This window comes from Salmo salar, chromosome 26, assembly GCF_965601325.2.
Source record: "Salmo salar chromosome 26, fSalSal1, whole genome shotgun sequence".
Taxonomy (NCBI): domain Eukaryota; kingdom Metazoa; phylum Chordata; class Actinopteri; order Salmoniformes; family Salmonidae; genus Salmo; species Salmo salar.
In genome coordinates, this window is record NC_138316.1 from 35660843 (window position 1) to 35674492 (window position 13650).

Here is a 13650-nt window from a genome sequence, read left to right on the forward strand (position 1 = left end):
TCACTCCCTTTGGTTCCTTCCCCAGGTGTCATAGTTTCTGTTTCTGGTCTGTGTGCTGGTAGTGTTTCTTCTTTTGTATTATGTTCCGTTTATTAAAACACTCACTCCCTGAATTTGCTTCCCGACTCTCAGCGCACATTGTTACACCCAGTGTCTGTTAGAAAGCAGACTTAGCCAGGTTTTCTTCTAGGATTTTGCCTGTGCTTAACTTTATTCTATATCTTTTTATTTAAAAAAACTCCCTAGTCCTTGCCTATGACAAGCATACAGTGCCTTGCAGAAGTATTCATCCCCCTTGGCATTTTTCCTATTTTATTGCATTACAACCTGTAATTTAAATAGATTTTTATTTGGATTTCATGTAATGGACATACACAAAATAGTCCAAATTGGGGAAGTGAAATGTAAAAAATAACTTGTTTCAAAAAAATACTCAAAAATAAAAAACTGAAAAGTGGTGTGTGCATATGTATTCACCCCCTTTTCTATGAAGCCCTAAATACGATCTGGTGCAACCAATTACCTTCAGAAGTCACATAATTAGTTAAATAAAGTCCACCTGTGTGCAATCTAAGTGTCACATGATCTGTCACATGATCTCAGTATATATACACCTGTTCTGAAAGGCCCCAGAGTCTGCAACACCACTAAGCAAGGGGCACCACCAAGCAAGCGGCACCATGAAGACCAAGGAGCTCTCCAAACAGGTCAGGGACAAAGTTGTTGAGAAGTACAGATCGGGGTTGGGTTAGAAAAAACTATCTGAAACTTTGAACATCCCACGGAGCACCATTAAATCCATTATTAAAAAATTGAAATAATATGGCACCACAACAAACCTGCCAAGAGAGGGCCGCCCACCAAAATTCATGGACCAGGCAAGGAGGGCATTAATCAGAGAGGCAACAAAGAGAACAAAGATAACCCTGAAGGAGCTGCCAAGCTCCACAGCGGAGATTGGAGTATCTGTCCATAGGACCACCTTAAGCCGTACACTCCACAGAGCTGGGCTTTACGGAAGAGTGGCAAAAAAAAGCCATTGCTTAAAGAGAAAAATAAGCAAACATGTTTGGTGTTTGCCAAAAGGCATGTAGGAGACTCCCCAAACATATGGAAGAAGGTACTCTGGTCGGATGAGACTAAAATCGAGCTTTTTGGCCATCAAGGAAAACGCTATATCTGGCACTAACCCAACACCTCTCATCACTCTGAGATACTAAACGATATCATAACCGCCATCGATAAAAGACAGTACTGTGCAGCAGTCTTCATCGACCTGGCCAAGGCTTTCGACTCTGTCAATCACAACATTCTTATTGGCAGACTCAACAGCCTTGGTTTCTCAAATGACTGCCTCACCTGGTTCACCAACTACTTCTCAGATAGAGTTTAGTGTGTCAAATCGGAGGGCCTGTTGTCCGGACCTCTGGCAGTCTCCATGGGGGTACCACAGGGTTCAATTCTCGGGCCGACTCTTTTCTCTGTATATATCAATGATGTTTCTCTTGCTGCGGGTGATTCCTTGATCCACCTCTACGCAGACGACACCATTCTGTATACATCTGGCCCTTCTTTGGACACTGTGTTAACTAACCTCCAGACGAGCTTCAATGCCATACAACACTCCTTCTGTGGCCTCCAACTACTCTTAAACGCTAGTAAAATGCTCTTCAACCGATCGCTGCTCGCACCCGCCCGCCTGCCCGACTTGCGTCATTACTCTGGATGGTTCTGACTTAGAATATGGGGACAACTACAAATACCTAGGTGTCTGGCTAGACTGTAAACTCTCCTTCCAGACTCATATTAAACATCTCCAATCCAAAATTAAATCTAGAATCGGCTTCCTATTTCATACATTTTTTTTACATTTACGTCATTTAGCAGACGCTCTTATCCAGAGCGACTTAACAAAGCCTCCTTCACACACGCCGCCAAACACACCGTCGTAAAACTGACTATCCTACCAATCCTCGACTTCGGCGATGTCATTTACAAAATAGCCTCCAACACTCTACTCAGCAAGTTGGATGCAGTCTATCACAGTGCCATCCATTTTGTCACCAAAGCCCCATATACCACCCACCACTGCGACCTGTATGCTCTCATCGGCTGGCCCACGCTACATATTCGTCGCCAGACCCACTGGCTCCAGGTCATCTATAAGTCTTTGCTAGGTAAAGCTCTGCCATATCTCAGCTCACTGGTCACCATAACAACACCCACCCGTAGCACGTGCTCCAGCATGTATATCTCACCGGTCATCCCCAAAGCCAACAACTCCTTTGGCCGCCTTTCCTTCCAGTTCTCTGCTGCCAATGACTGGAACGAATTGCAAAAATTGCTGAAGTTGGAGACTTATGTTTCCCTCACTAACTTTAAGCATCAGCTATCTGAGCAGCTTACCGATCGCTGCAGCTGTACACAGCCCATCTGTAAATAGCCCATCCAACTACCTATCTCATCCCCATATTGTTTTTATTTACTTTTTTTGCTCTTTTGCACACCAGTATTTCTACTTGCACATCATCATCTGCACATCATTCTAGTGTTATTTTGCTAAATTGTAATTACTTCGCTACTATGACCCATGTATTGCCTTACCTCCTTACTCCATTTACACACACTGTATATATATTTTTCTATTGTGTTATTGATTGTACTTTTTTTTATCCCATGTGTAACTCTATGTTGTTGTTTTTTGTCGCACTGCTTTGCTTTATCTTGGCCAGTTGTAAATGAGAACTTGTTCTCAACTGGCCTACCTGGTTAAATAAAGGTGAAATAAAAATAACCATGTTTTTTATCGGCAGGGACTGGGAAACTTGTCAGAATTGAAGGAATGACGGTGCTAAATACAAGGAAATTCTTGAGGGAAACCTGTTTCAGTCTTCCAGAGATTTGAGAGGTTCACCATCCAGCAGGTCAATGACCCTAAGCATATTGCTAAAGCAACACTCGAGTGGTTTAAGGGGAAACATTTAAATGTCTTGGAATGGCCTAGTCAAAGCACAGACCTCAATCCAATTGAGAATATGTGGTATGACTTAAAGATTGCGGAACCCATCCAACTTGAAGGAGCTGGAGCAGTTTTGCCTTGAAGAATGGGCAGAAATCCCAGTGGCTAGATGTGCCAAAGAGACATACCCCAAGAGACTTGCAGCTGTAATTGCTGCAAATGGTGGCTCTACAAAGTCTTGACTTTGGGGAGGGGGGAAAAGTTATGCACGCCCAAGTTTTCAGTTTTTTTTGTCTTATTTCTTGTTTGTTTCACACAAAAAAATATTTTGCAGCTTCAAAGTGGTAGGCATGTTGTGTTGTGTTCACTCTGTCATTTAGGTTAGTATTGTGGAGTAACTACAATGTTGTTGATCCATCAGTTTTCTCCCTATCACAGCCATTCAACTCTAACTGTTTTAAAGTCACTATTGGCCTCATGGTGAAATCCCTGAGCGGTTTCCATCCTCTCCTTTTTTTTACTCATCTACCAATAGGAGCCCTTCTTTGCAAGGCATTAGAAAACCTCCCTGGTCTTTGTCATTGAATCTGTGTTGGAAATTCACCGCTCGACTGAGGGACCTTACATATAATTGTATGTGTAGGCTAAAGAGAGGAGGTAGTCATTCAGAAATCATGTTAAACACTATTATTGCACACAGAGTGAGTCCATGCAATTGATTATGTGACTTGTCAAGCACATTTTTACTCCTGAACTTATTTAGGCTTGGGGGTTGAATACTTATTGACTCAAGACATTTCAGCTTTTAATTTTTTTATTAATTTGTAAACATTTCTAAAAACATAATTATACTTTGACATTATGGGGTATTGTGTTTAGGCCAGTGACACAACATCTCAATTTAATCCATTTTAAATTCAGGCCGTAACACAACAACATTTGGAAAAAGTCAAGGGGTGTGAATACTTTTGGAATGTAATGTATACAGTGCATTCGGAAAGTATTCAGACCACTTGACTTTTTCCAAATGTTGTTATGTTACAGCCTTATTCTAAAATGGATTAAATACTTTTCCCCCTCATCAATCTACACACAATATCCCATAATAACAAAGAAAAAACAGGGTTTTAGAATTGTTTTCAAGCTATGATACTCGAAATTGAGCTCAGGTGCATCCTGTTTCCATACAACTTGATTGGAGTCCACCTGTGGTAAATTCAATGGATTGGACATGATTTGGAAAGGCACACACCTGTCTATATAAGGTCCCACAGTTGACAATGCACGTCAGAGCAAAAATGAAGCCATGAGGTCAAAGGAATTTTCCGTAGCGCTCCGAGACAGGATTGTGTCGAGGCACAGATCTGGGGAAGGGTACCAAAACAATTCTGCAGCATTGAAGGTCCCCAACAACACAGTAGTCTCCATCATTCTTAAATGGAAGAAGTTTGGAACCACCAAGACTCTTCCTAGAGCTGGCCGCCCAGCCAAACTGAGCAATCAGGGGAGAGGGGCCTTGGTCAGGGAGGTGACCAAGAACCCGATGGTCACTCTGACAGAGCTTCAGAGTTCCTCTGTGGAGATGGGAGAACCTTCCAGAAGGACAACTAACTCTGCAGCACTCCAACAATCTGGCCTTTATGGTAAAGTGGCCAGACGGAAGCCACTCCTCAATAGAAGGCACAAGACAGTTCGCTTAGAGTTTGCAAAAAGGAATCATGGCACCATCCCTACGGTGAAGCATGGTGGTGCCAGCATCATGCTGTGGGGATGTTTTCAGCGGCAGGGACTGGGAGACTAGTCAGGATCAAGAGAAAGAATAACGGAGTAAAGTACAGAGAGATCCTTGATGAAAACCTGCTCCAGACCTCAGACTGGGGTGGTTCACCTTCCAACAGCTCAACGACCCCTAGCACATAACCAAGACAACGCAGGAGTGGCTTTCGGCAAATCTTTGAATGTCCTTGGGTGGCCAAACCAGAGCCCGGGCTTGAACCCAATCAAACATCTCTGGAAAGACCTGAAAATAGCTGTGCAGCGACGCTCCCCATCCAACCTGACAGATCTTGAGAGGATCTGCAGAGAAAAATGGGAGAAACTCCCCAAATACAGGTGTGCCAAGCTTGTAGCGTCATACCCAAGAAGTCTCGAGGCTGTAATCACTGCTAAAGGTGCTCCAACAAAGTACTGAGTAAAGGGTCTGAATACTTATGTAAATGTGATATTTCAGTTTTTTAATTTCAAAATTTATAGAAACCTGTTTTTTCTTTGTCATTACAGGCTATTGTGTGTAGATTGAAAAGGAATAAAAACAGTTTAATCCATTTTAGAATAAGGCAGTAATGTAACAAAATGTTGAAAAAGTCAACGGGTCTGAATATTTTGTAGGTTCATTTAGAATGTAGGCTACAACCTTATCTGTCTGTTGTAATTAAGAATATTGCAGTAGCACAAGCAGGACGCAGTCCACACATTGCAATGTGGCAAAACACATGAAATCACCATTTAGACTGCCTGTCTGTGTCTTGCTTGTGTTTGATGAAATATTCATCATCACAGTCATTATAATGCATGTGTCCTGAGACAAAGGGTCTGGTGTGTGTGTGTGTGTGTGTGTGTGTGTGTGTGTGTGTGTGTGTGTGTGTGTGTGTGTGTGTGTGTGTGTGTGTGTGTGTGTGTGTGTGTGTGTGTGTGTGTGTGCGTGTGCATATGTGTGAGTGTGTGTACATGTGCAAGCATGTACGTTTGTGTGTGTCTGTGCAAAGAACCAGACAAGAACAGCTGAGTAAGGTCATTTCTACGACCCCCCACGTCTATGCTGATGAATATGAAGGTGTCTCTAACTGTTACCTCATTGTACACCCAAATGATCTGCATTACAGAGACAGAGTTGTCTCAAGGGCACAAAAACAAAGGTGGGATGTTATGAGCAATTTTACACAGTTCATTAGAAAATGCAGATCATGGCTGAGTAACTGCAGTAAACTTTGTGAGGCCATAGACCACAATAAAATACTGTCTGTGTGAGTGTGAGTATGTGTGTGAGTGTGTGAGTAAGCGTGAGTGTGAGTGTAAGCATGAGTGTGAGTGTGAGCGTGTGCGTGTGTGAGTGTGAGTGTGTACCTACACTGTCCTCCACATCCACCTCATTATTATGGTCAAGTAACAGACGTAGAGCCTGCTCATTCCCAGCCCCCGCCGCCCAGTGCAGAGCCGTACGGCCTGTCTGTGGAGAGAGACAGAGAGACAGAGAGAGAGAGAGGAGGAAGAGAGAGAGACATAGAGAGAAAAGGAAGAGCGAGACAGAGAGAGAGGAGGAAGAGAGAGAAAACATAATGAGATAGGGAGAGAGAAAGAAACAACATGATAGAGAGGAGAGAGAAACAACATGATAGAGAGGAGAGAGAGAAACAACATGATAGAGAGGAGAGAGAAACAACATGATAGAGAGGAGAGAAACAACATGATAGAGAGGAGAGAGAAACAACATGATAGAGAGGAGAGAGAAACAACATGATAGAGAGGAGAGAGAGAAACAACATGATAGAGAGGAGAGAGAAACAACATGATAGAGAGGAGAGAGAGAAACAACATGATAGAGAGGAGAGAGAGAAACAACATGATAGAGAGGAGAGAGAAACAACATGATAGAGAGGAGAGAGAGAAACAACATGATAGAGAGGAGAGAGAAACAACATGATAGAGAGGAGAGAGAGAAACAACATGATAGAGAGGAGAGAGAAACAACATGATAGAGAGGAGAGAGAGAAACAACATGATAGAGAGGAGAGAGAAACAACATGATAGAGAGGAGAGAGAGAAACAACATGATAGAGAGGAGAGAGAAACAACATGATAGAGAGGAGAGAGAAACAACATGATAGAGAGGAGAGAGAGAAACAACATGATAGAGAGGAGAGAGAAACAACATGATAGAGAGGAGAGAGAGACAACATGATAGAGAGGAGAGAGAAACAACATGATAGAGAGGAGAGAGTAACAACATGATAGAGAGGAGAGAGAAACAACATGATAGAGAGGAGAGAGAGAAACAACATGATAGAGAGGAGAGAGAAACAACATGATAGAGAGGAGAGAGAAACAACATGATAGAGAGGAGAGAGAGAAACAACATGATAGAGAGGAGAGAGAAACAACATGATAGAGAGGAGAGAGAGAAACAACATGATAGAGAGGAGAGAGAGAAACAACATGATAGAGAGGAGAGAGAAACAACATGATAGAGAGGAGAGAGAAACAACATGATAGAGAGGAGAGAGAAACAACATGATAGAGAGGAGAGAGAGAAACAACATGATAGAGAGGAGAGAGAGAAACAACATGATAGAGAGGAGAGAGAAACAACATGATAGAGAGGAGAGAGAGAAACAACATGATAGAGAGGAGAGAGAAACAACATGATAGAGAGGGGAGAGAGAAACAACATGATAGAGAGGAGAGAGAAACAACATGATAGAGAGGAGAGAGAAACAACATGATAGAGAGGAGAGAGAGAAACAACATGATAGAGAGGGGAGAGAGAAACAACATGATAGAGAGGAGAGAGAGAAACAACATGATAGAGAGGAGAGAGAGAAACAACATGATAGAGAGGAGAGAGAAACAACATGATAGAGAGGAGAGAGAGACAACATGATAGAGAGGAGAGAGAAACAACATGATAGAGAGGAGAGAGAGAAACAACATGATAGAGAGGAGAGAAACAACATGATAGAGAGGAGAGAGAGAAACAACATGATAGAGAGGAGAGAGAGAAACAACATGATAGAGAGGAGAGAGAGAAACAACATGATAGAGAGGAGAGAGAGAAACAACATGATAGAGAGGAGAGAGAAACAACATGATAGAGAGGAGAGAGAGAAACAACATGATAGAGAGGAGAGAGAGAAACAACATGATAGAGAGGAGAGAAACAACATGATAGAGAGGAGAGAGAGTAACAACATGATAGAGAGGAGAGAGAGAAACAACATGATAGAGAGGAGAGAGAAACAACATGATAGAGAGGGAGAGAGAAACAACATGATAGAGAGGAGAGAGAGAAACAACATGATAGAGAGGAGAGAGAAACAACATGATAGAGAGGAGAGAGAGAAACAACATGATAGAGAGGAGAGAGAGAAACAACATGATAGAGAGGAGAGAGAGAAACAACATGATAGAGAGGAGAGAGAAACAACATGATAGAGAGGAGAGAGAGAAACAACATGATAGAGAGGAGAGAGAGAAACAACATGATAGAGAGGAGAGAGAAACAACATGATAGAGAGGAGAGAGAAACAACATGATAGAGAGGAGAGAGAGAAACAACATGATAGAGAGGAGAGAGAAACAACATGATAGAGAGGAGAGAGAAACAACATGATAGAGAGGAGAGAGAGAAACAACATGATAGAGAGGAGAGAGAAACAACATGATAGAGAGGAGAGAGAAACAACATGATAGAGAGGAGAGAGAAACAACATGATAGAGAGGAGAGAGAAACAACATGATAGAGAGGAGAGAGAAACAACATGATAGAGAGGAGAGAGAAACAACATGATAGAGAGGAGAGAGAGAACAACATGATAGAGAGGAGAGAGAGAAACAACATGATAGAGAGGAGAGAGAGAAACAACATGATAGAGAGGAGAGAGAAACAACATGATAGAGAGGAGAGAGAGAACAACATGATAGAGAGGAGAGAGAGAAACAACATGATAGAGAGGAGAGAGAAACAACATGATAGAGAGGGAGAGAGAAACAACATGATAGAGAGGAGAGAGAGAAACAACATGATAGAGAGGAGAGAGAAACAACATGATAGAGAGGAGAGAGAGAAACAACATGATAGAGAGGAGAGAGAGAAACAACATGATAGAGAGGAGAGAGAAACAACATGATAGAGAGGAGAGAGAAACAACATGATAGAGAGGAGAGAGAGAAACAACATGATAGAGAGGAGAGAGAGAAACAACATGATAGAGAGGAGAGAGAGAAACAACATGATAGAGAGGAGAGAGAGAAACAACATGATAGAGAGGAGAGAGAGAAACAACATGATAGAGAGGAGAGAGAAACAACATGATAGAGAGGAGAGAGAAACAACATGATAGAGAGGAGAGAGAAACAACATGATAGAGAGGAGAGAGAGAACAACATGATAGAGAGGAGAGAGAAACAACATGATAGAGAGGAGAGAGAGAAACAACATGATAGAGAGGAGAGAGAAACAACATGATAGAGAGGAGAGAGAAACAACATGATAGAGAGGAGAGAGAAACAACATGATAGAGAGGAGAGAGAAACAACATGATAGAGAGGAGAGAGAGAAACAACATGATAGAGAGGAGAGAGAAACAACATGATAGAGAGGAGAGAGAAACAACATGATAGAGAGGAGAGAGAGAAACAACATGATAGAGAGGAGAGAGAAACAACATGATAGAGAGGAGAGAGAAACAACATGATAGAGAGGAGAGAGAGAAACAACATGATAGAGAGGAGAGAGAAACAACATGATAGAGAGGAGAGAGAAACAACATGATAGAGAGGAGAGAGAGAAACAACATGATAGAGAGGAGAGAGAGAAACAACATGATAGAGAGGAGAGAGAAACAACATGATAGAGAGGAGAGAGAGAAACAACATGATAGAGAGGAGAGAGAAACAACATGATAGAGAGGAGAGAGAAACAACATGATAGAGAGGAGAGAGAAAACAACATGATAGAGAGGAGAGAGAAACAACATGATAGAGAGGAGAGAGAAACAACATGATAGAGAGGAGAGAGAGAAACAACATGATAGAGAGGAGAGAGAGAACAACATGATAGAGAGGAGAGAGAGAAACAACATGATAGAGAGGAGAGAGAAACAACATGATAGAGAGGAGAGAGAGAAACAACATGATAGAGAGGAGAGAGAAACAACATGATAGAGAGGGAGAGAGAAACAACATGATAGAGAGGAGAGAGAAACAACATGATAGAGAGGAGAGAGAGAAACAACATGATAGAGAGGAGAGAGAAACAACATGATAGAGAGGAGAGAGAAACAACATGATAGAGAGGAGAGAGAGAAACAACATGATAGAGAGGAGAGAGAAACAACATGATAGAGAGGAGAGAGAAACAACATGATAGAGAGGAGAGAGAAACAACATGATAGAGAGGAGAGAGAAACAACATGATAGAGAGGAGAGAGAAACAACATGATAGAGAGGAGAGAGAGAAACAACATGATAGAGAGGAGAGAGAAACAACATGATAGAGAGGAGAGAGAAACAACATGATAGAGAGGAGAGAGAGAAACAACATGATAGAGAGGAGAGAGAAACAACATGATAGAGAGGAGAGAGAAACAACATGATAGAGAGGAGAGAGAAACAACATGATAGAGAGGAGAGAGAAACAACATGATAGAGAGGAGAGAGAGAACAACATGATAGAGAGGAGAGAGAAACAACATGATAGAGAGGAGAGAGAAACAACATGATAGAGAGGAGAGAGAAACAACATGATAGAGAGGAGAGAGAAACAACATGATAGAGAGGAGAGAGAAACAACATGATAGAGAGGAGAGAGAGAAACAACATGATAGAGAGGAGAGAGAAACAACATGATAGAGAGGAGAGAGAAACAACATGATAGAGAGGAGAGAGAAACAACATGATAGAGAGGAGAGAGAAACAACATGATAGAGAGGAGAGAGAAACAACATGATAGAGAGGAGAGAGAGAAACAACATGATAGAGAGGAGAGAGAAACAACATGATAGAGAGGAGAGAGAGAAACAACATGATAGAGAGGAGAGAGAAACAACATGATAGAGAGGAGAGAGAAACAACATGATAGAGAGGAGAGAGAAACAACATGATAGAGAGGAGAGAGAAACAACATGATAGAGAGGAGAGAGAAACAACATGATAGAGAGGAGAGAGAAACAACATGATAGAGAGGAGAGAGAAACAACATGATAGAGAGGAGAGAGAAACAACATGATAGAGAGGAGAGAGAGAAACAACATGATAGAGAGGAGAGAGAAACAACATGATAGAGAGGAGAGAGAAACAACATGATAGAGAGGAGAGAGAGAAACAACATGATAGAGAGGAGAGAGAAACAACATGATAGAGAGGAGAGAGAAACAACATGATAGAGAGGAGAGAGAAACAACATGATAGAGAGGAGAGAGAAACAACATGATAGAGAGGAGAGAGAAACAACATGATAGAGAGGAGAGAGAAACAACATGATAGAGAGGAGAGAGAAACAACATGATAGAGAGGAGAGAGAAACAACATGATAGAGAGGAGAGAGAAACAACATGATAGAGAGGAGAGAGAAACAACATGATAGAGAGGAGAGAGAAACAACATGATAGAGAGGAGAGAGAAACAACATGATAGAGAGGAGAGAGAAACAACATGATAGAGAGGAGAGAGAAACAACATGATAGAGAGGAGAGAGAAACAACATGATAGAGAGGAGAGAGAAACAACATGATAGAGAGGAGAGAGAAACAACATGATAGAGAGGAGAGAGAAACAACATGATAGAGAGGAGAGAGAAACAACATGATAGAGAGGAGAGAGAAACAACATGATAGAGAGGAGAGAGAAACAACATGATAGAGAGGAGAGAGAAACAACATGATAGAGAGGAGAGAGAAACAACATGATAGAGAGGAGAGAGAAACAACATGATAGAGAGGAGAGAGAAACAACATGATAGAGAGGAGAGAGAAACAACATGATAGAGAGGAGAGAGAAACAACATGATAGAGAGGAGAGAGAAACAACATGATAGAGAGGAGAGAGAAACAACATGATAGAGAGGAGAGAGAAACAACATGATAGAGAGGAGAGAGAAACAACATGATAGAGAGGAGAGAGAAACAACATGATAGAGAGGAGAGAGAAACAACATGATAGAGAGGAGAGAGAAACAACATGATAGAGAGGAGAGAGAAACAACATGATAGAGAGGAGAGAGAAACAACATGATAGAGAGGAGAGAGAAACAACATGATAGAGAGGAGAGAGAAACAACATGATAGAGAGGAGAGAGAAACAACATGATAGAGAGGAGAGAGAAACAACATGATAGAGAGGAGAGAGAAACAACATGATAGAGAGGAGAGAGAAACAACATGATAGAGAGGAGAGAGAAACAACATGATAGAGAGGAGAGAGAAACAACATGATAGAGAGGAGAGAGAAACAACATGATAGAGAGGAGAGAGAAACAACATGATAGAGAGGAGAGAGAAACAACATGATAGAGAGGAGAGAGAAACAACATGATAGAGAGGAGAGAGAAACAACATGATAGAGAGGAGAGAGAAACAACATGATAGAGAGGAGAGAGAAACAACATGATAGAGAGGAGAGAGAAACAACATGATAGAGAGGAGAGAGAAACAACATGATAGAGAGGAGAGAGAAACAACATGATAGAGAGGAGAGAGAAACAACATGATAGAGAGGAGAGAGAAACAACATGATAGAGAGGAGAGAGAAACAACATGATAGAGAGGAGAGAGAAACAACATGATAGAGAGGAGAGAGAAACAACATGATAGAGAGGAGAGAGAAACAACATGATAGAGAGGAGAGAGAAACAACATGATAGAGAGGAGAGAGAAACAACATGATAGAGAGGAGAGAGAAACAACATGATAGAGAGGAGAGAGAAACAACATGATAGAGAGGAGAGAGAAACAACATGATAGAGAGGAGAGAGAAACAACATGATAGAGAGGAGAGAGAAACAACATGATAGAGAGGAGAGAGAGAACAACATGATAGAGAGGAGAGAGAAACAACATGATAGAGAGGAGAGAGAGAAACAACATGATAGAGAGGAGAGAGAAACAACATGATAGAGAGGAGAGAGAAACAACATGATAGAGAGGAGAGAGAAACAACATGATAGAGAGGAGAGAGAAACAACATGATAGAGAGGAGAGAGAAACAACATGATAGAGAGGAGAGAGAAACAACATGATAGAGAGGAGAGAGAAACAACATGATAGAGAGGAGAGAGAGAAACAACATGATAGAGAGGAGAGAGAAACAACATGATAGAGAGGAGAGAGAAACAACATGATAGAGAGGAGAGAGAAACAACATGATAGAGAGGAGAGAGAAACAACATGATAGAGAGGAGAGAGAGAAACAACATGATAGAGAGGAGAGAGAAACAACATGATAGAGAGGAGAGAGAAACAACATGATAGAGAGGAGAGAGAAACAACATGATAGAGAGGAGAGAGAAACAACATGATAGAGAGGAGAGAGAAACAACATGATAGAGAGGAGAGAGAGAAACAACATGATAGAGAGGAGAGAGAAACAACATGATAGAGAGGAGAGAGAAACAACATGATAGAGAGGAGAGAGAAACAACATGATAGAGAGGAGAGAGAAACAACATGATAGAGAGGAGAGAGAAACAACATGATAGAGAGGAGAGAGAAACAACATGATAGAGAGGAGAGAGAGAACAACATGATAGAGAGGAGAGAGAAACAACATGATAGAGAGGAGAGAGAAACAACATGATAGAGAGGAGAGAGAAACAACATGATAGAGAGGAGAGAGAAACAACATGATAGAGAGGAGAGAGAAACAACATGATAGAGAGGAGAGAGAAACAACATGATAGAGAGGAGAGAGAAACAACATGA

General features: G+C 41.5%; 1 protein-coding gene across 1 annotated transcript in view; it reads right to left on the reverse strand.

The window, feature by feature from the left end:
• ankdd1a (ankyrin repeat and death domain containing 1A) overlaps nt 1-13650 on the reverse strand; it is a 103420-nt gene that overhangs the window by 16660 nt on the left and 73110 nt on the right. The window contains exon 3 of the mRNA XM_045708863.2: nt 6087-6185. Coding sequence (XP_045564819.1) covers nt 6087-6185 — 99 coding nt within the window. The remainder of the gene's footprint in view (nt 1-6086; nt 6186-13650) is intronic.